Source organism: Danio rerio, chromosome 23 (assembly GCF_049306965.1).
Source record: "Danio rerio strain Tuebingen ecotype United States chromosome 23, GRCz12tu, whole genome shotgun sequence".
NCBI lineage: Eukaryota > Metazoa > Chordata > Actinopteri > Cypriniformes > Danionidae > Danio > Danio rerio.
This window is the reverse complement of record NC_133198.1, coordinates 22,551,108-22,573,829: the sequence shown is the minus strand read 5'-3', so window position 1 is coordinate 22,573,829 and position 22,722 is coordinate 22,551,108. Positions and strand designations below refer to the sequence as shown.

The window sequence follows — 22,722 nt, the reverse complement described above, 5'->3', positions numbered from 1 at the left end:
TCAATTAGACCATCCTGTATAATTATGCAAATTATACATAGAACATAGAAAAAATAAAAAACGATCAGTCAATCCCCTTGGCCCAAAATAACATCACTCTTTGATTTAAAATGTAAGTCAAAAGTTATCCAAATCAGAATAAATTTCCTATAATGTATGGGTAATCAAACTCTATATACTTTTTTGTAATTTGCAATCAGTAGCAGGGTATACTTTTTAAATACTTGCTATTTATAATAAATAGTCTAAATTAAACATTTTAATTACCATTAATTTTAATATGAATAATATTACTTTGTATTAAATGAAAAAACTTAAAAGATTAAACCAATGATGTGCTTAAAGGACAGTTCACAAAAAATAAAAATCTGTCATGACCTTTTTGATTTTCTTTCTTCTGTTGAACACAAAAGAGGATATTTTTAAAATGTTGAAATATATTTTATCATGCAGATATTTTAAAAGTCCTAAAGTTTTAAAAGCAAAATAAATGATGATGTAACTTTAATGTTTGGGTGAACTAGCCCTTAAAGGATTGTTGCTAGATTGGATATGGCTGCGGCCAGAAGTTAATGAGAATTATTTATATAATTTATTAAATTTTCCAATAAATTGTATTTTTTAACACCTACCCCCAACCCAACCCTAAACCCAACCGTCACAGTACTGTAAAAATATTAATTATTGTTATACAGTGTCAAAAATAATGCTGCTATATTGATGTGCATTTCGCACTTCCGGCCGGTTGCGTATACGATCTAGACTTTACCTCTTTAAAGTAATGTTAATATTCTAATTAAAACATTTTAAACCTTTAATTCATCTCCACATGAAACAAAATATTACACTTTAAAATGTTTTATTAGTAAACATGTTTAAATGACATAAACTGAACTTCTGAATTTACTTTTGGCACATTTAGTTGAAAAAGAGATTTAGTGCTGCATAGAAATTACAGGAGCCAGCAGAACTTACTGATTCATAGCATAAAAGACATGGCTAAAGGGGCTTAAACACAATAACTTAATCCACTACAGAATGTTACGTTTACACATGCCTGCACCAAATGCATGTAAACGCATCAGACGTTCACAGCGTAATACTCAATACTCACTACTCTTGAGTACTTTTAAAAGGGCTACTTTTTACTCATACTTTGAGTAATATTTACAATTGATACGTTTACTCTACTTTTACTACATTTTGGGGCAAGTAATGGTAGTTTACACTTTCCACTGCACAGTCTCTTGCTACAGTATGTAACTTTTGGCACCCAAGTGGTTAATAAATAAAACTACACATTACACAACTACTAAATCCAGAGCTAATTTTCTCTGTCATAGTGGAGGTACTGGATTTAAAGAGATAACATACAAAAAAAATAAAATAAAATAAATAAAAAATGTAAATAAAAAAATAAATAAAACATGTTCTTACCATTTACTCATACTTAATTATTTAGGAAGTTGTTTCTTCAACAAAAGAAACTCAAATAGGTTTGAAACAAGTGGGAGATGAGTAAAGGATGACAGAATTTTCGTTTTATGTGAACTGTCCCTTTAGCAACACAACCAATGTAATATAGTCCTACAATAAAAAATTACTAATTTTATTAGGCTAACTGTAACTGTGTGTATTAATTTAATTAGGCTTACTGAAGTGATTCAGGAGTTTTTTAAAGTGCTTATTCTATAAATACATTGTGTTCATTTTGTTTTAAATGGATCAAAAAACTTTAAAGGTGGACATACTGCAGAATTCTTGTATGAGTATTAGTTAGTATTTTTAGTTTATTAAATACTTCTTAAAAAAGTATTATGCAGTATGTGTGGGATGGCAGATCTCAGGATTTCTTCTTCATGCTGACGCTCTCTGTGCCCTGCTGAGAGATGATGAAATCGAAAATGAGTTTGGCTGTTTGTCGCGGTCGCTCCATCACAACTGAATGACCGCAATTTTCCAGCAGATCAACACGACAGCCTGGAAGAGTCTCAGCGATCACTGCTGCCCCAGACACATCCACCACCTGACGGGACAGATAGCAATATCAGATGTGTTGTAAATAAATAAAACCATAAAAAAACATATGTACCATAAAACAATTTGCATAGTGAAAATTAGAATGTGAATTACATAGTGAATTAGAATATACAACTAATGTCATTAGTTGTTTACATATTTAAATAGTTTATATATTATATATTTGCACCAGACACTTTTGTACAAGCACTCCATATCTTTAGAAAAAAAAACATTGTGCATTTCTGAAGTTTGCTTCAAACAGGTGAGTGGGCTTGACAAACCACCTGTAGAAACGCTCACTCTCCATATGCACGAACACTTAAACTATCTTCAAACTTGAGTACCTCTTTTTAACAATGTCTTGCACAATATTGTTCTATGTAAAAGTATTTGTATAGTCTGTCTTAGGTTATGTGTATAGTTTAAGTATTTATAGTATATGTAAAGTAAGTATAGTTAAATTACCGCTCCAGTATCTTAGTTATGTATAGGTTTAAAATAGCTCAGATGTCCAGTGTTGTGTTCATATTTATTAGTTGATTTAATTAGCACTGTGGCCTTGCAAGACACAACATTTCACAAAATTCCACTGAATGTCTACATATATGTAGCGGAATGAAAATAAACCTCAATTTGTCTTGACTTGAAAAAAATCTTGTCAGGTATATTTAGAAGAATAATCATTTAATGATTTATTAAAAGGCAAAAGATCATGGTGCAGCTTTAAAAAAAAACAAATCTGCTGTCAATTTAAATGATTTATACTTTGCTGCTATTTTTCAGATCTCTAGGTTTTATACATTTGCCATCAACACAATTTAATTATAATTTAAAATGTAATAACATTTAATTTGATTACTCATTAATTTCTATAGTTTCATAAATATTGGCCAGAATAAGTATGTAGCTTTGTTTACATAAATCATATATTTACAGGCAGAGCATCGCCTGGGATGAAACCCAGCATCTGGTGATGTCTATACGTTCCAGACTTCAGGCTGTAATTGACTAAAAAGGATTTGCAACAAAGTATTTAAAAGTGAAAATTTGATTTTTGATTATTATTCTGTCCTATTATTTTTGGTCCCTTAACAAGTGGGAGGCACATATACAAACTGTTGTAATTCCCTCAAATTAAAGCTGACAGTCTGCAGTTCAAGCACATATATATATCTTTTTTCGTTTCATTTAAAATCCATTGTGTTGGTGTATTGAGCCAAAAATGTTAGAATTGTGTCGATGTCCCAATATTTAATGCTGAATGACAATGGAACATTATTTCACCAATCATTTAACATTAAATTAAATGCAATTTCCTTGTATTTAATGTTTTCTACATATATAAAAATCACTTTTATACATATATTTTGATGCAACCACCAAGATATTTGACCCACATGTGTGATTTTCTATGTTTACAGTATGCATGTTTACACATACCTGGTCCTGCTTGCCCCATATGACTTGTAAAGGGGTAATTATTTCCTGTAGATGCTCATGCAAAGCATATTTAGAATTTTCACTCATAATTTCCATGAACACTGTAATGGTTTAGAGAACAATTTAAGAACAATTAAGCAAAACATTTTTAATAAAACAAAAAAAAATGTAAGACTTTTTGTTATAATCTTCAGTAGTATATGTGTTCATACTAACCCTCGTGATAAAAGTCATTGTGTGGTATTCGTACATCCACCAGGCCTTGGAGAATCTATAATCAAAGGCAAACATATCATTTTGTGTGTGACGCTGTGTTTTAAATCTATAATCTTAAATCACAGCAAGAAATAGTTTTTCACACTTAAATACAGTATATTACGAGTCAACAGCAGCAGAATATACAACCTTGTTTATCAGTGAGTGCTGTAGTCTTGTGTTGTTTTATCTACTTTAAAATCAGCCTGAAAGTCTTTTAAACTATATTGTTTCTCTTTGTCATGATCATAATTATTGTGGTGTGGCTATTCTTTAATATAGCTACGCAAGTCACAATGCCATCCTGAATTTTTGTTCCAAAATGTAACCCTTATGTATTCCCTCCCACTTAACCCAACCATAATTGTAAATTATTCCCAGAACCACAGGGCAATTATGTGGAAGTGCATTAACCTATTACGTAACCCTAAACTAAACATAAACGGTAAATGTATTCCTTTATTCTGATTGGCTAATTGAAATGTTGTTCCAGGATCAACATAGATTTTAATCTACAAACTTGAGCTACTTGGAGAAAACCCTCATCCAAGACAATGGCTACTGAAACTGAAAAATAACAAAACATATACAGGCAAAATAAAATTAATTTACGCATCTACTGATGATACATTGAGGTTTTATGAAGCAAAATGAACAGTTCAGTGCAGGAAACTAACCAATAATAACAACATTATTATTAATATTATTATAATATTATAAACATTATAAAAATATAATCTGTGAGGAAGCAGAATAAGTATTGTATTCATCATCAAAATGGCACTTTTTTATAATAATAATAATAATAATAATAATCATATATATATATATATATGATCTCTATATTAAAGCCAATGTTTGACAATTTTTTGAGAGTGAGAGTTGGCAACATAAAATACAATAGATACTGAAATTTTAAAACATCCATTTCCCACAAACGCTTGAGCTCTGTTGAGTTCTTAAACAACTCTGATAGGCCGTTGTGCTCATGTGCTCAACAGATAAGAGTTAATAAAAGTAATTGGCTCTGAAGGGCATCGCTGTAACGCTGTTCACTAAGCATAAACACAGATACATTCTGACTATTCATATAAGACTGTACCAAACATGTCATGTTCACATTTAAAGCTTTTATTGAGATTTTAGAAATGAAAGCTTTGAATTTCTGTCATCATAATTTTCTGAAGTCATTACCCTAAAAATTAGTGCAGTCAATCGATGAAAAAACAACAACAAATAATCACACCTATTTTGCAATTAATCGCGATTTATCACATTTAAAAGGCTGAAATTTGTAATTTTGGCTATTCAAATGTAAAATTAATGTAAACCCAAGACAAAAAAACTATTTAAATTTAAATTATAATTGTTTATTAGAATTTTTGTTTAACTTGTAACACAGATTTCTTCATGTAAACAACATACCCACAATAAACCATCAAGATCCTGGCTTGACAGCCATATTTATTACAGAAAAAAACAAGCATGTTAATGCCATTTGAATTTCAAAACAATCAATGCCAATAAAGAAAAAAAATATATTTCCATGTTGGATTCTAAGTGAACTGCAAAAAATGCCAAAATACAGGGATTGCAAAAATGGAAAAATATACTAAAGAATTGAATACAAACAATTGCACAAATTGAAAATTTGTATTGCGGATAGTTGAGAGCATTAATTATAAACAGTGGTGTAAAGTAACTAATTACAAATACTCAAATTACTGTAATTGAGTAGTTTTTCTCAGGAATTGTAATTTACCAAGTAGTTTTATAAATGTGTACTTTTACTCTTCATAGAGTAAATTTTTAGTGCAGTAATTGGTACTTTTACTTCACTACTTTCCTTCAACCTTTAGTCACTACTTTATTTTTCTTGTCTATGGGGATTAGAAATATCAGTCCTGTGATTCCTGTCCAATCAAATCGCACACAGAAGTAAAATCTCCACATAATGAGCTACCTCAAGACATGAGCGCTTTATGATCGCAGCAAACTGTTTGGAAGCATTAAAAGTGTCCAAGAAGATGTCCAAAATCATCACACGCATTGAGCTAGAGACTGTTTAGATGCCTGTCACTGATGAGAAGACGACTGATGTTGACTGTATGATGACTGAAATGGCCTTAAACAACCAGCAGACACAAGACGTCAACATGACGCTAGAATGATGTTGTACCCTAGTGTCGTGGAGACGTTGCATTTTGTTTGGAAATGAAAAACATGTTGACGTCAGAACTCAAGGTCAGTCCAAAGTCATACCTAAAAACCACCAAATATCAACGTCTAATGACGTTACAGCTTGATGTTGTGAGGACGTTACCAGTATGACGTTTATCAGACATTGGATCTTGATTGCCATCCCTCATGAATAAATGTCAGTATTTGACGTCAATATGACGTTGGTTTAAGATTTTGGCTCGACGTTGGATTTTGGTTACTTTCCAACACAACCTAAAGTCAACCAAATATCAACATCATTTGACGTCTTAATTGGACATCAACATAACGTTATTCTTAGACGCTGGCTAAACATTGAATTGTGGTCACCTGACATCACAACCTAAATCAAACCTAATATTAACTTCTTATGATGTTGTGTGCCTGATGGACAATAAGTAATTGCACTACAGAATGTTACGTTTACACAAATAAACAAATGACATTTAAACGCATCAGCTTTTAACAGAGTAATACTCACGACTCTCTACTCGGAGTAGTTTTGAAAGGTCTACATTTTACTCATACTCGGTGTAATATTTACAACAGATACTTTTACTCTACTTACACTACATTTTTATTTTAAGCAATGATACTTTTATTTAAGTATGATTTTTCAGTACTCTTTCCACCAATGATTATAAAGTACATTTTATAATCCTTTACATTCAGCCAGTTGCTAAGACAGTCCAGTCTGTTGACATTATGGGGGGACAATATAGCTCTTTTCTTTTGAATGATGTGAGCTGAGAGTGAGAACAGTCTGTCACAAGCAGGATCACTGAATCAGCATTTGCATTTTGGTGCCTAATTTTGTTGCCACTGGTGCTGCGACATGGACGTAAGAAGCATCAAACGATACATCAAAGGCACCCACAGGTACGCATTGTGTCACACCAAAGACTAATTCTTACAGGGACTTTGGTCACACCATCTCTAGACATTCAAACAACTATGAGGGATACTGACAGCAAAATCTGTGATGTTTAGCCATTTAGCCGCGTGCACACACACACACACACACACACACAACGCACGCAGGACAGCACAGCTGAAGCGACTCCATTTAGATTCAACATGCATGATCGCGTTTATCAAATTTGCTTAAACTAAGCGTTCTTAAGTATGGCTGTATTTCACAAGGATTCTCACACAACAACGTGAAGCAGACGCTTTAAAAAAAGTTGTGTTTAAGGGGTAAACACGACAGAGTGCGCTGTCTTTGACAGCTCGCGACATCATCTGAGTTTCATTGAGTACATTTACATGGACACCAATACTCAGATTTTAATATGATAAAGATAATACTCTTATTAAGAGTCTACCATGTAAACAGCGATTTTTGATTACCTTAAAGGACCACCGAGTCACGAAATGCAGAGATTTTTCTTTCTTCCGGCATGTGGTTATAAATTCCATTAAAACAAAAGTCGAAAGATTAAAAATGAAACATACGAAATCAGATGAAACTCTGGAGGAAACGCTGGATAGCCTTGAAATGCAACATCCTACTAAAAGTGCTTCCTTGATCTTATTCATATTTCTTTGCATGTTGAACACACGTCAACCACTACAGAAAAAAAAAACTGCAACTGCATTAATTTTTTTAAACGCGTTAAATATTTCAAATTAATCGCATGCGTTAACGCACTAATTTTGACAGCACTGCTAAAAATACAAGTTGCTAAACTGTCCTCGAGATTAAAGTTATGTCTTTGCTATCAGACAGTTGTGTTTTACAACAGCAACAACAGAAGGATGAATATTCAAAGGTAAAAATAGCAGGCGCTGAAATGAATTTGATCAATTTGACTGTTATGGCCACTCAAGTGAGAAATACCCAGAACTCTTTTGTGTTTTGTAGTTTCAAAATAATAATGTAAGAATGAAATATACACACATTTAGGAAAAAACAGTACTATAGTTATATAGGTTTCATTTTAACAAAGTTATTCAATTACAAGAGTCAAATTGACTTCCTCTCTAGTTCAAAATTTTAGCATGAAATAGACTTTTTTCCAAGTCGCAATAGAATATTTTTGACAATAGATCTCCAAAAACAGTTTCTTCTTAAAATCTTAATGTTCTACTGAAGGAAAGAAGTCAACACATCTTAAATGTTCTGATAGTAAGTAAATTAGCAGCCATTTTTTTTAATGTTTGCCCGATCCATCCATTTAACCCTGCATTAGACTTACCTGTTGAGGGACTCTGAAGCGCACGTGTGAACAGAGCTTCAGCATCTCCTCCATCTCCTCAGGAGTGGAGGGAATAAGTGGAATGTCGAGTGTGTAGTGGCTGTGCTCCACATCATGCATCTGACTGTCAAACTTGCTCTCGTTTTGGTTCTTCAGACCTTCAGCGGGAAAAAAAAAATGTGAGCATGTAGGAGTGTTATCTGTACAAATGCATCCATGCATAAATGTACTGACTGACCGGCAGGACAGATGAGGGTTAAACCACAGAGATCAGAGGGGTGACAGGCTGCATACACTCCTGCCACAGTGCCACCCATTGATGTGCCCACCAGGTGAAACGGCTTTCTGTTCAGTCGAATGGTCTCTACAAACTGAATGGTGTAAGAGTCAGGAGTATTCACTAATGAGGACAATATCAAGTTTAAATAAGTTAGATTTTTTTGATGAAATCATTTTAATCAATGAAGAGAGATTTAAGAAGAGGCTTTGTAGAAATTTTTATATTTCTTTGATTAAAAAAAACATATATGGCCAGAATTGATTTTCAACTTATGAATGTAAAAAAAGGTGCTTACTTTGAAATGAAGTTGATTGATTTTTATTTGTAAGGTGTGTTTTAGGCTTTACAAATATCTTGAGTTGTTTAGTTTTTCTACATTCTACATTGATGATTGGAATTTTGTGGTTTGAATAGGTTTTCTTGTGCTAATCAATGGTACATTTATTTAAACAAAATTACAGTAAGAGTGAGACCAAATATTACAAACAAACAAACAATTCCAATTTTCAAGTTTTAATTTTGATCTTTTAAAATCTGTTAAAACATGCTGAGAGAGCAAGACCTAATTTTTTTAGTGTCAATTATTTTAATAAGCTTGACCGGTGCTCAAGAAACATTTCAGTATCAATTCTGCAAAAGATTGTGCTGCATTCATTTCCGTGTGAAATTTGTGAAAGAGAACAGCTTTTATTTTAAATGTAATTTTCAATAATAAAAATAAGTAATATTGAATTTTTTGTTCCTGTTTACTAATGTAATAGATGCTTCCCGAATAAAATAAAATGTCATTTTCCTCCCTGTTAATGAATTTTGGAGTGTACCATTTAAAACCGTATGTGTTTTTCTTCCCATAAATCTGCAATAACATGAAACATGAAGTACAAATTAAGCCTATATTAAAAACAAAAACATACAAACTATTCATGATTGTAATAGAGTGGAAAATTTTGACTAAATTAATATTAAAATTCTCTTAGAATGTTTGGTTCTGTTAAACACAAAAGTAGACATACTGAAGAAAGCCAGAAATCTGTAACCAATGACTTCCACAATAGGAAAAACCAATACAATGGATGTCAGTGGTTACAGGTTTTCTGCTTTCTTCTTTTGTGTGTTTGCAACAAGTCAAAGGTGAGTAAATGATGACAGAAATTTCATTATTGGATGAACTATCTCTTTTAGTAATATACAACTTTTAAGTATAAACAACTTAAGGATGTGGCATTTGATACGTAATTTATGTTTTAAGTATCAAACATTCAGCCATTACCTGACGTATTCTCTTGACCTGGCCCTGGATTGAATAGTCGTCTGTGTTGGTACGTGTTGTACCCTCATGTCCTGGCATGTCAACACACAGCAGATGCAGATGTTTGGGAAGGTACTGTTTAAGATGAAAACACAAAGTGCTTGTAAAGAACAATACACAGGTGAAGTCAAAATTATTATAATTTTTTTTCTTTTTTAAATATTTCCCAAATGATGATTAACAGAGCAAGGAAATTTTCACAGTAATTCCTATAATGTTTTTTCTTCTGGAGAAAGTCTTATTTGTTTGTTTTATTTCGGCTAGCATAAAAGCAGTTTTTAATTTTTGAAAAAAACATTTTAAGGTCAAAAGCACTAGTATTTTTTGATTGTCTACAGAACAAACCATCGTAACTTTATTTTGATGGTCCATTTGAGTATTAGTAGACTGTCTGCTTAATATCTACTGATACTGCTCCTTAAACAGACATTTAACTGGCTATAAGAACAATAATGGGGACGGGGATAATAATTCAGGAGGGCTAATAATTCTGACTTTAACTTTACATGTTATTTTAATTTTCTAGCTTACACCCAGTCAGTGTAATTATTCTATACCTTCAGCATGGGCAGCCATGTGTCTTTATGAGCAGAGAAGTCGTGCAGCATCAGTATAGAGGGTCTGAGGCCTGGTTTCCCTCTGTGTGAGAAACAGAAGCGATAACCAGCACAGTCTGCATAACGCACCTGCAGACCCAGAGTTCTCCGCCAGTACCTGCGCATTTGCCACAATAATACATAAGACTCAGATGTGCACTCAGTTTAATGTGCATTATTGCAAAACTGTAAATGAAGAGAGAGAGAATGTTGAATATTGAATGGTTAAATGGTTTTGGAAACACATAAAAATATCCTTATCCTTTTAAAGCCCTCAAAAACCAAGAAATAGACAAAAAAAATAAATAAATAGAAAAAATAAATAAATTATATATATATATATATATATATATATATATATATATATATATATATATATATATATATATATATATATATATAGAAATAAATATATATAAATATATAAATATTATATATATATATAAATAAATATATATATATATATATATATATATATATATATATATATATATATATATATATATATATATATATATATATATATATATTAGGGGTGTAACGATATTAAAACCGAACCGAAATATCGCGATACACCAACACCAAACTCTCGTGGCGTACCGCGGTACTCTCACGCCCCCTGCTGACCATTGTTGAGGTTGACGTCACTTGTCTCTAACTAACTGAACCAATTTAAACACATCTTTATTATCATATTTGATTAAATTATTTTAGTAATGATGAGGATTTGTTCTAAATATTATATTCTAAAGTTAGTATTTTAGTGCATGTTATGTCATGTGACTTGAGTAAGCATCACACTCGTTACTACTGGACGCAGGATGGCTGCTTCACATAGTACTGAGATTGCAGATCCCCAAGACACATTTAAGTCATCTGTGTGGAAACATTTTGGTTTTCCAGTTGAGTACAGGAATAGAATTTGTGTCGTAGACAAAGCCTTACTTGTAAGGAAAAACATTTAAAAAGTGTGGTAATTTCACAATGTGAGGGTGTAAGCAACAGAACTGCCAACAAAAGTGATTTAATGTACAAAAGTAAAACCAGAATAATGCCCAAATATACAAAAAAAGAGAAATATTTACACTAATAAAAATAATATAATAAAGTAACAAATTCAAACAAAAGTATCAAACAAAAATGAGTTAAACTCGAGCAAGGGGGTGATAGTGAAGACAAACAAAAATATATATATAATAAAACAATTCTAACTCATGAATAACCCCTCTTACCTCGCTAAAACTGATGAAAAGAAAAAAAAGGTCTTCAGCGCCGTGCGCCGCATTCTTCCCTATACTGAATAAAATAAACAAAGATGACTTTCACCTCTTACCTGATGTCTTAAACAATACATGTTCTACGTGTTTGCAAAATGGAAATCGTATGACATTTTCCCTATCCACCTTACACTAAGACTGAACTTGAGGAGATACAGCTATATTGTCGGAGTTAAAAAATAATATACAAATCAATTGAAATAAAAATGTACAAACCTCACAAAATTTCTTAAAGTGGGCAAAAGTAATGCAAAATAATTTTACCCAAACGAAAGTTAAGCAAAAACAACGAAAATCATAATCATGTGAGAAAAATACACGAAAAACGAGATCAAAGGAAAAAGCGCTCTCTCTCCCGCTCTTCCTGACATGCTTTTTACATTCCCACGCTGCGTCGCCAAATGATGATAGATCGGTCTCCTGACCAATCAGCTGTCAACAAGGCGGGCCTACAGAAATGACAGGCATCAGCTGTCGTGAAGGCGGACCTACATAAATGACCGGCATAGAGGGAGCGAGAGAGAGAGAGAGATCGGGAGGCAAACATACAGCCGGCTACAACCCTAACATTAGTTTCAGACACAACCGCAATGTATTTTACTGGTGAATATGTCATGAAAAAACACTTTACAAACACATTATATGTATATTTTTCATTAATTTAAACGGAAACCTATCTATCTAAATAAAACCATATAATCAAAAATGAGCGTCTGTGTCTGCACAGAGATCAAGCCTCTCATCGCAGAATGTGGATATTATGGTGTTTTTGAAGAAGATCTTTCACTAGTCTACACTGCAGTTATTAATTTAATTTTAGTTTACTTAGTTAAGATGGCTGCACTAAAGAGAATAGTTTTTTTTCTGACTAGTCTATATTGGAGGTATTTATTTAATTTTAGTTGTTTACTGGTATCCTGACTGTACTAAAAATGCGATGACAAAGTTAATAAAGGAAAAGTTAAGATGTTCTTGTTATTAAGTGAATTGTCCCTTAGCATTGCTGTTAGCATGACATCAACCCTAACCCCACAGCAAACAGAAACCGAACCGTACCGAGGCTCCAAAACCGTGAACCGAACCGAACCGTGCCTTTTGTGTATCGTTACACCCCTAATATATATATATATATATATATATATATATATATATATATATATATATATATATATATATATATATATATATATAAATAGACATAAAAAAAACCCTGATTCAGATGGTCCTGAAACACAAACCAACACAACAAATATGGCTAACGGTAGGCAGCATCAGGACACAGACATGCTCATCTACAGAATTAAACCCAATCAAATAATAAATGCACGAAAAGAAAAGTATCTGTTTTACAGCTGCTTCATTCCACTAAATCAAAGTAAGCTTCAATGTTATTTAGACCTAAATAGAGATTATACCACATCAACATATCTGAGTGCAGTAAAGGACAGTAAATTAAGAACAACAATGACCAAAACAGGCTGCAGGGTGCTCACAGTCTGACTGTAGAGACGGGTTGATACAGACAACCCAGAGAGAGCCGCATCTGTCCACACTGTGACCAGGCAGAGAGGAACACTTCCTCACCCGCTGCACAAACTATCAGCACATCCGAGAAACATTCCATCCTAAACTACAGAGCATTTACCCACAATTCACTGAGTTTAACAATAAAACACAGCTTCAGTATTTACTAGGGGAAAAAACTGACTGTGTCCTTCTAGTGGCGCAATACATTAACGCCTGTCACAAAGAGAGAGAGAGAGAGGAGACCAACACACACACACACACACACACACACACACACACACACACACACACACACACACACATATATATATATATATATATATATATATATATATATATATATATATATATATATATATATATATATATATATATAACAATCTGTTATGAAGTAATATACGCATATGGTGTTTAGAAATGGCATTTACCAGTAATAGACTTTGATGAGTGATGATGGCCACAGCATAAAGGAGGCCATGAAGAGGAGCAGAGGAATAGCAAGAGTCCCTGCAGCAATGGCAAACATATTCACCATATCCTGATCCATTCCTGCTGCTTTCATGTAGCAAACAACCTGCAAAACAAGTACCACGACAGCATTACAAACGAGTAAAGAAAACTTAAAAACACCTCAAAATTAAATGCATAAAAGCAGTGAGGATGGGGGAGGGGCGGGCGGCCAGCATCTGTTTGTGTCTAATCAATACTTATAACCTAGATAACTCACATTGTGCTTAAAATACTCAGTTAACCATCATATCATGCCTTCACTTCAGTTTGACTGCGTATAAAATGCGTAAATAATGATTTTGTTCATTCTGAAATGTACAACTACATCTTAATATTGCAAATACGACGACTAAACCTTTCAATTGGCATTGCACGAGTAAAAATCATTAAAATAATAACAACTCCCCAATGACTCAAACAGATTGGGAACAGTTTGAGAGCAGTGAACTTACTTCAAAAGGTTAATCCGACATTGACGTCACTCACTGAGGTCAGCTGTAATCAAGCGGTCTCAAAGGACAGATCCTGAAAAGTCCAGTTTGTTCATCATCCTCATACTGTAGATCTGTTTAACTTAATTAAAGTCCATGTCAGCATGTCTGCTCATCCCAATAAACACTGACGTGACATGCAGAGAAAACTGTGCGGCGATCACGTGATCTCAAGAAATCAATCAGTTCAGATGGAAAATACGATATTCCTGTTACTCAGAATAAAATTCACAAATAAAAACAGAATGAAAAAATATTGAAATCAACATTTTAATAAATATATTTTTTAATAAAATGAAAATCCCAAAATAATCCCCAAGTTTTATACATCATATGTAAGTTAGGACTGATTTTCTTTAGATATCACATTCAACATCAATTTACTTGCATTTATACTTGCCACATTTTTTTTTTATGTTATGAATTGTTACTTATATATTTATAAACTTTAAATCCATATAAAGGCTTTAATACATTGAGACAATTTGCATTTTTACATGTCACATTTATGTTTGTTGCATTTTGTTGCTTACATGTTACATAAATATAAAATCCATATAAGGCATAAATACATTAGACTGTTTTATCCCAAAAATAAAAATAAAAATAAAGAAACAGTTGCTGAAAATAATTTACTTTAATAAAATGACAATGCACAGAAATATACTATGCCAATAGAGTAAAATATGCTTGAAATGTTGTTTTTAATTTAAAGTTTTAGTAATATTGGTGGTTATTGTTTAATTTTTGTTGTTTTTTTTTAAACATGTCTGTTTTGTCTATATACAAATGGAGTAAAATCGGAGTATCATTAAATATCATTTTAAATATTAAAAAAAATGAAGAGATTGTTTTTTATTTTAAAGTTAAGATAGACAATAGTTTGGAGAATATAAAATGTACAGTACTATTCAAAAGGATAATATATTTATTCAGCAAGGATACATGAATTTTTTTTTAAATCAAATCAGTGCATTTCTTGTTCTTTCTATAAAAAAATATTACAATTTCTACCAAAATATTAGAGCACAAATTTTACCATTAAACACAGGAAGAAATATTTTTGGGGCATCAATTCAATAAATTAGAATGGCTTCTAAAGGATCATGTGACACACATACAAAAAAGAAAATTAAGATTTGCATCAGAGGAATAAATGCATTTTAAAAACATCCAAATAGCTAACAGTTACTTTAAAAGGTGCCTATTTTACTCTTTTACAAGATGTAAAATAAGCATTTGGTGTCTCCAGAATGTGTCTAAATTTTCCAATAGTATCTGGATGCAGCATTTATGATGCAAGCTGAGATTGCAATGTTAGACACAATGCACTCAATGGAGTGAGTGACGTCACTGTGATGGGTAGGGTTAGGGGTGGGGTTAGGTAAGCGCATTAAAAAGCATTGGATACAACTCAGATTGCACTGCACCGAGTCTGCAGCCAGCAGATTGTGCCCATTTTGGTGTCATTTTGGTGTAAACAGTAGCTGTTATGTAGCCTGTGGCTTTAAATGCAAATGAGCTGCTTCTCTCCGCCCACCGTTCCCACATGGGTGTCTGCTTCTCAACATTTGTTATGTCAGATAAACAGCACAGTGACAGACTCAGACCCATTTACACTAATACGTTTTAGTTTTAAACCGAATACGTTTTGCTACGGTTACGCCATCCGTCCAGTGCGGATTGCGTTTTGAGCACCAAAAATGAAGCTTTTTAAAAACTCTGCTGCTCCGTGTTGGTGTGGATAGGGGAAAACAGAGACATCTGAAAACGGAGGCGGGGCTGCAGATGTTCGGGACGTTTTCCTCAATATTAAGTAGCCTACACACAATTCAGTTTTGCATCCTCTTATGTAAAGTTCAGACTTAAAATCAGGGAAAAGTGTACAACCTCTATAACCTCTATTAACTCATCCAGGGTTGGTAGCAATAAAATGAAACATGATAGAATGAACTGCCAACAGATACCAAAAATGTTGAGGTGTCATGTAGCTGCATATTTATATGAGCGCCATCTTCACTGTGTGCATATTCATAACAAAACGGAGCCTATAATATTACTGCCTTCTTTCATTTTTAGTGAATATACCAAACACACCCTCGCTTTTGCTGAATATCAGTTTTGATAATCAATAATGGTTATTAAAAGTATAATGTACAATAAGTTTATACAATTTAGGAAATAAGGCAAGTAGTCAGTCAAATGTGCAGAATCATGTGGTTACATTAATTAATATATTAACTTATCGTTGCGCTGCATTTTCAGAGGTGTAGTGTGGACACAGAGCTGTTCAGAATAGCTAGGTGAAACACTAGTGTGGACGCGAATTGTTTTCATTCTAAAAAAACAGTTTTAAAGCTAAAATGTATTAGTGTAAACATACTAAAATGTATTAGTGGCATCACACAAATGCCATTTGCAGCACCACGTGACACAATGTGGCTGTGGTTAATAAGCGGTCTTTAATACAAACATGTTCTATTTTAAAAAAGTTTAAAACTTATAAAACTTCACAGAGTTGTAACAAATTTTTTTTATCTCAGTTTATTTGCAAAATAATGTTCTGTGGACATGTGTTTACAAGTTATTATGGAATCATGGTGTCTATCAATCAATTCAGTGGGCGGGAAAACAACACTCCTACATCACGTTGCGATGGGCCTCAAAATCACTAGGATTTGGGTCCATTAAAAAAAAAAAAAAAAAAAAAAAAAAAAAAAAAACTTTTTGGGTTAATATCACTCCAATATTACAATGGACACACTATATATACACAGTTCTGTCCAAACAGCTTACAAAAGCTGATTTTCATCATAGGTGCCCTTTAATTTGTAATAATGTTTCACAAACTTACTGCTTACTGCATAAGAGTCTTCTTTCAAAAACACTCATTTGAATAATGTATATACACAAACTAGCACACATGCAAGCGCACGCACGCACGCACACACGTAAATGTACTTCACACAACACTAATATAAAACGGCGATCCAGGAATGTGCTCATCTCCCCACTTCACTGCTAAGACATATTTTCCTCTTTCCTTTACAGCGTAGTTGATCCTGTACTGACACTGGCCCATGTGAATGATGGACACCCGCTCACAGGGAACTGTAGGGCCATGCATGCCCACGAACAGAAGGTTTCGTCCTACAACACAAAACACAGACATTTCTTCAGCATTCCTTCAGTAAAACGAATTACTTACAGTAACATTCCCGCTAATGTCACGGCGCACTCACCAGCTTTACTGCAGTCCACATAAAAAGTGTTTTTGCGTCCCAGAAAGCCCTTACTCAGGCCTGGGCCGTGGCAGATGACTTTACTAGCGTCAGACAGCAAAACTGGCTCAGCACTGCTGTCAGATGTTGTGTTGATCTGCGGTCCTGACAGAGAGGCTTCTCCATGACCGTTACACAGCTGAGTTTGATCTGCCGGCGCACAAGAAGAATTATAGCCTGAGAAAGAAAGTATACAGTCCAATATCTCCTAAACAATTCTTTAATAGACTGATAATTCATACCAGAGACAGCAGTGTCTGTGGCGGCAATGACAGACACAAGAAAAGGGCTTTGGGAAACATGATCCTCATCAAACATGACTGAAACCTCATAGTCACCTGTAAGAGAACAGATTCTGTAAATATGTTCATGAATAGGAAATAAAATATTGTTTTTAATCAATATGCTTATGTCATGTTTGATGAGCTATAGCTCTCGGCAACTCTCTACTGAAGATAAGCAGGGCTGCTCCCGGTCAGTATCTGGATAGGAAGACAATATAAAGCTATGTTGCTGCCGGAAGTGGTGTTAGTGAAGCCAGCAGGGGCGCTTAACCTGCGGTCTGTGTGGGACCTGATCCCCCAGTTTATTGATGGGATCTATATCCTGCTCAGTGAGCGTCGTCTTTCGGATGAGATGTTAAACTGAGGTCCCGACTCTCTGTGGTCATTAAAAAAATCCAGGAAGTCCTTTGAAAAAGGGGTTTAACCATGGAATCCTGGCCAAATTTGCCCACTGGCCTCTGTCTATCATGGCCTCCTAATTATCCCCATATCATAATTGGCTTCATCACTCTGTCTCCTCTTACTCTTGGTTGAAATCAGGTTATATAGTTAATAATAAATAAAATATGAAAAAATACACAAAAGCACGCACATCACTATAAATGGGTGCTCAGCCAAACAGCAAACACTGCAAAATTATATTCAAAAAGAAGGCAACACCAAAGCTCCAAAACATATCAACTTATTAATTTAAAAAGTTTAAACCAGAGATGCCCAAACTAGCGGCTTTGAGCCAAAGTTAGCCCATGATAACCTTTGACTTGGCCCTCCATCCCATCTGAGAAGACAGGAGGAATGATAAGGATTATTTAGATATTGTCATTTCAAACCTAATGTAACAATATGTCTGTTTGGTTTATTGTTAAAAGCTAACTGAAATTAAGTTTCAATTAAATTATGTAAATGAATCAGATTTAGTTTAAATGTACACACTGTCGGACATAGGACAAATCAAGACAAAGGCAGATTCTGCTTGACTAGTGAACTCCAGTTAAATGTGACAGTTAATGGTTTTATAGCAGTAGGTTATCATCTTAAATGTTGTACTGCATTAATTAGTACAATTTAAAGTAACATTTTCTAATAAATTAGGAAATTACCCATGGCAACTTTAATGTAATATAGTTTATTTACCTTCAGCCCACTGCTCTCAATGATATTTGGTTTTTGGCCCTTTACACGAAAAATTTTGGGCACCCCTGGTCTAAACAAAGTTTGTTTTAGCCTTTTTCATTTAATATACAATAAATTATATTAAAAAATTATAAAAACAATAAACAAATATCTTAACATATGACCAAATAATTTAGTATACTGTTCTTAATGTTTATCATATTTTATACAAATACATACCATCACACAAATAAATGAACAGACCCTTAAACAGACTTTCTTCTCAAACCCTTCTCAAACCTTTTGTCCATAGGTTATCACTAAAACAAAAACTAAGTTTTCTTAGAGTGGTGCCAAGTGCACAATTTAACCAAGAAATGGGTCAAAAAATCTTTCAGAGCAAGTTAAAAGTTTAAAAGTATGTTTATGTGTGTGTAAAGAAAAAGAGAGAGTGTGAGCGAGAGAGAGAAAAAGAAAGAGGGAGAGAGATGCACCAATTTTATATTCCTTATTTATTGAAATATTCATATGTTCAACTATATACAGTGCTCAGCATATATAAGTACACCCCTCACAAATAAATTCTTTACATTTATATTTTTAATTGGAAACTATACAATATTATATTTGTGCATATGCATTAGATTAGTCAGTAATCAAGCCTAATCTGGAGCTTATCTCTTAAAATAACTTATGATAACGGTCCAAAAACTAGTACACCCAAATTTATGTTATAGAAAATATTAAATACAAAGTTAAAAAAAGAGGAAAAATCAAGAGAAGCAAAAAAAAAAAAAAAAAAAAAGTGGAAAAAATCATTCATCATTTTCAAATCATTCAAATCTTTCAATTTCTAAATATATTTGGTGACTAAACTATTATTTTAATAAATATATCTGTTTAATAAATCAGTTTTGTTTAAATGCACTAAAATACATTGTCTATATTCACTGAGAAATGGATCAAAATATTGGTTTCCAAAATGAGGTGTACTCAATTATGCTGAGCACTGTACAAATAGCTTTTTTGGTTCTGCTTTTGTTAAACTTCCTTTTAATATAAGCATAAGGAACTATAAACAATAGTTTTGTTGTCAGTCACTGAAATCAAAATAATTCTTTCACACTAGAAACATTTTCTTTGCAAACAGCTTATACCCAGGCTTGACTAGTTCACAGTTCCCAGTTCGATGCAAATCAGTCAATGGGGTACATGCACACAGACTTTTAGTGTCAGTCAGCCAGCCCCAGGGCTTCCAGTGAATTGTCATCCCATCCAAAATTTTTAAAAACAGTGATCTTCACTGCCTGGCTGAGATACGATATAAAGTGGGTGTCAGACCAAACAAGAAGAGTGCATAAATTATATTGTCCAAGTATTTAAAATACAGAAATTAATTTAACCTCAGTATTTTCACCTGAGTTTCTGCAATAGCCTGCTGCTAATGACGGTGTCTGCATTAAAATGGTCTTTTGTTTCTTTTTAACAACTTACTGGAAGCTTAAGTCTACTTAACTGATTATATTCGAATTACATCAGTACTGTAAAATGAAAATGAAACCTTAAAATATTAAAAAATGTTCACATAAACCTTTCGCCAGAAGTTCATTAATTGGCTAAAAAAAAAAAACTAGCTGTGCATATAGCCCATTACCCACCAGGCTGTTGTGCAGTATAGGTCACAATGCAAGACCCGTCCATCTGCTCATCAAAGAGGAGCTCAATCTCTCCAGGACCCTCTACGGAGACAGAAAGAGCCCCTGCTCCAGCCTCACGCGACCAAATATTAAAGTCAGCTGCGAAATGACATCAGTACATACTTTACATATGACGCACAACTGTATAAGCCAGCTGTCACAATACAAAACTAACAAGAAGCAGGAAGACAGAAATATTAGCGGGACACCTGGAACAGTTGCCAGAGCCGTCTGAAGGCTTTGTCCCCAAACCTGCACCTTCTCAGATCCTCCTCGTCCCAGCGGGCCGACGGTGTATTGAAGTGGGCAGCCGGAAATCGTCTGGCCTTTGTTCTGTATGCTCACATTATAAACTCCCATCTCTTTAGCTAGAAAGCTCACTACATAGATGTCACGGCCTGTACTAGGAAGGATAACAGCCTCTCCAAAACTTCCTGATGGTTCATATACATGAGCAGACATAGTCCCAGGATCAACATCTGTAAAGAATAGGAATGTATGTGTGTTAATGTTGTCATAAAGTCCTCGAGGAGATAGAGAGAGGTGTAGCGTTTGGATTGCTATAATGTGTTATTCATCTTACCTTGGAGTTTGAAGGCTAAACTGCATTCACTCCCAATGCTGGCAGTAGGAGCAGCTTTCTGGTTGTATGTGATGTTCTCTCTCATAAGCCCTTGGTCTTTCACCACAGCTGTAAACGGACTCCCTGGCAAAGAGGAATGAATATAATGTGTATTCATTTAAGGTATTCCCCACCAAATAATTTAGAGAAAGGAAATTCTGAATGTTGATGAACTGCTCATGTTTGTGAATTTACAGTACATTACAGTATAAACAAAAACCCTTAACCCCTTAAATTTAACATTTAACAAAAAGTAGATAAAGCTGTATCCTTATTTTCAGTTTGATTACAACAGACTTTGGTGTTACTTTGTGCCAATGTGTATAATTTACAATTTACATTTACAATTAAATGCATCCTCATTGAATAAAAATACAGAATAAATGTAAATACTTAGTTTATTGTCATTATAGAGGGCAGCTGCACAAACCTGGAATGTGCTCATCTGAGAATTTGATGGAGATTTTATAGCTGCCAGGCTTGATTGGGCAGTATGATATATTGCAAGTTCCATCATTCTCCAGCTCTTTTGTGTGGACGTCTACTTTACTGGGACCTTCAATTACAACTGTTAAGCCACCATATCCTGCAAGATCCATAAGGTTTTAAAAATACATCAATAAGGAAACAATAAATGTTTATTTTTTAGACTGCATATGAAATGAAGCATAATAACATACAACCTATCTCCTAAAGCAGCACTATGTACATTTTAACCTGTAGCTCCTCCCCTTTCTGAAAAAACAGCCAAAAGCTTAGTTTAGTTTTCTCAAAGAGCTTAGAATGAACAAGAGGCGACAGTCAATAGAACATTCCATTGCAGCAGCAGCGCCCAGTAACAGCCCCTCATTCGCCATTTTGGAGTGAAATCAGATCTATTGGATCTTATTGCTGTCACGATGGCAAGCAGCTGCTATGTTTTTCATTTATTTATTTGAAAAGCGCATTAAAGCTGAGATACAACCTGAAAGACGACAATACAACCTTTACTATCACAATCATCAGCACGTTTAATAGTTTATTTTACAAAATTATAATATTTGTTCTATTGGAATTTTCATTCCAAAATGGCTGCCGCGCCATCTAGTGGCTGTTTCCCAAATCGCACTAAAGTGTCGCCTCTTGGTGATTCTATGCTCTTTGGTTTTCTCACAGCTCTACTAGTGAGAATGGTCAAAGACTATAGAACACAAGACATGTCTCTCGTATCTTTTTGAATGAGGAAAGGTGTAACTGTCAATATGGTGTATAAAGCCCCGCCTACTAGTACAGGATCCAATCAATGATCGTTATAGAGTAAAAAAATCCCACCTTCTAGTACAGGAGTCAATCATTGATCGCTATAGGCTACATTCACACTGCAAGGCTTAGTGCTCAAATCTGATTTTTTTCTCAAATCTGATTTTTTTGCATGGCTGTTCACACTGCTCTTTTAAATGTGGCCAATATCAGATTTGCAGTGTGAACAGATCATAGTCCTAAACTGACCCGCATGCGCAAAAGTGCATTAAGGAGAGCACAAAATGTCTAATTATGCACACGTTTGTGCTGTATGAGTAAGCACGTTGTCAGATTATGCTTATATGATTATTACCCTTTT

The 22,722-nt window shown here is 33.9% G+C and overlaps 2 protein-coding genes across 8 annotated transcripts in view; both read right to left on the bottom strand.

The window, feature by feature from the left end:
* Positions 1–1,767: 1,767 nt before the first annotated feature.
* Positions 1,768–14,276, bottom strand: abhd6b (abhydrolase domain containing 6, acylglycerol lipase b). 2 transcript variants are annotated; one of them, NM_001328359.1, is made up of 9 exons: positions 14,087–14,276; positions 13,553–13,698; positions 10,282–10,438; positions 9,686–9,799; positions 8,374–8,506; positions 8,136–8,293; positions 3,679–3,733; positions 3,463–3,563; positions 1,768–2,026 (listed from the first exon to the last, which is right to left on the bottom strand). In NM_001328359.1, exons 2-9 carry the CDS (start codon positions 13,684–13,686, stop codon positions 1,844–1,846), a joined length of 1,035 nt encoding a protein of 344 aa, NP_001315288.1. In that variant the 5' UTR covers positions 13,687–13,698; positions 14,087–14,276; the 3' UTR covers positions 1,768–1,843. The 2 variants fall into 2 exon arrangements, with proteins under 2 accessions (NP_001315288.1, XP_009295019.1); XM_009296744.5 differs by lacking the exon at positions 14,087–14,276 and adding an exon at positions 13,852–14,064 and having other exon boundaries at positions 1,802–2,026.
* Positions 14,277–15,035: 759 nt separating this feature from the next.
* Positions 15,036–22,722, bottom strand: part of flnbb (filamin B b) — a 47,798-nt gene continuing 40,111 nt past the window's right edge. For 4 of the 6 annotated variants that reach the window (XM_068216890.2, XM_021469933.3, XM_073938803.1 and 1 more), the window contains 7 exons: positions 21,553–21,708; positions 21,084–21,206; positions 20,710–20,979; positions 20,462–20,599; positions 17,649–17,744; positions 17,368–17,556; positions 15,036–17,275 (listed from right to left, as the gene is read on the bottom strand). In XM_068216890.2, coding sequence (XP_068072991.1) covers positions 17,088–17,275; positions 17,368–17,556; positions 17,649–17,744; positions 20,462–20,599; positions 20,710–20,979; positions 21,084–21,206; positions 21,553–21,708 — 1,160 coding nt within the window. In that variant the 3' untranslated portion in view covers positions 15,036–17,087. Of the gene's footprint in view, positions 17,276–17,367; positions 17,557–17,648; positions 17,745–20,461; positions 20,600–20,709; positions 20,980–21,083; positions 21,207–21,552; positions 21,709–22,722 lie in introns of those variants that run through there. The other 2 variants (XR_012398459.1, XR_012398458.1) reach the window with 2 other exon arrangements.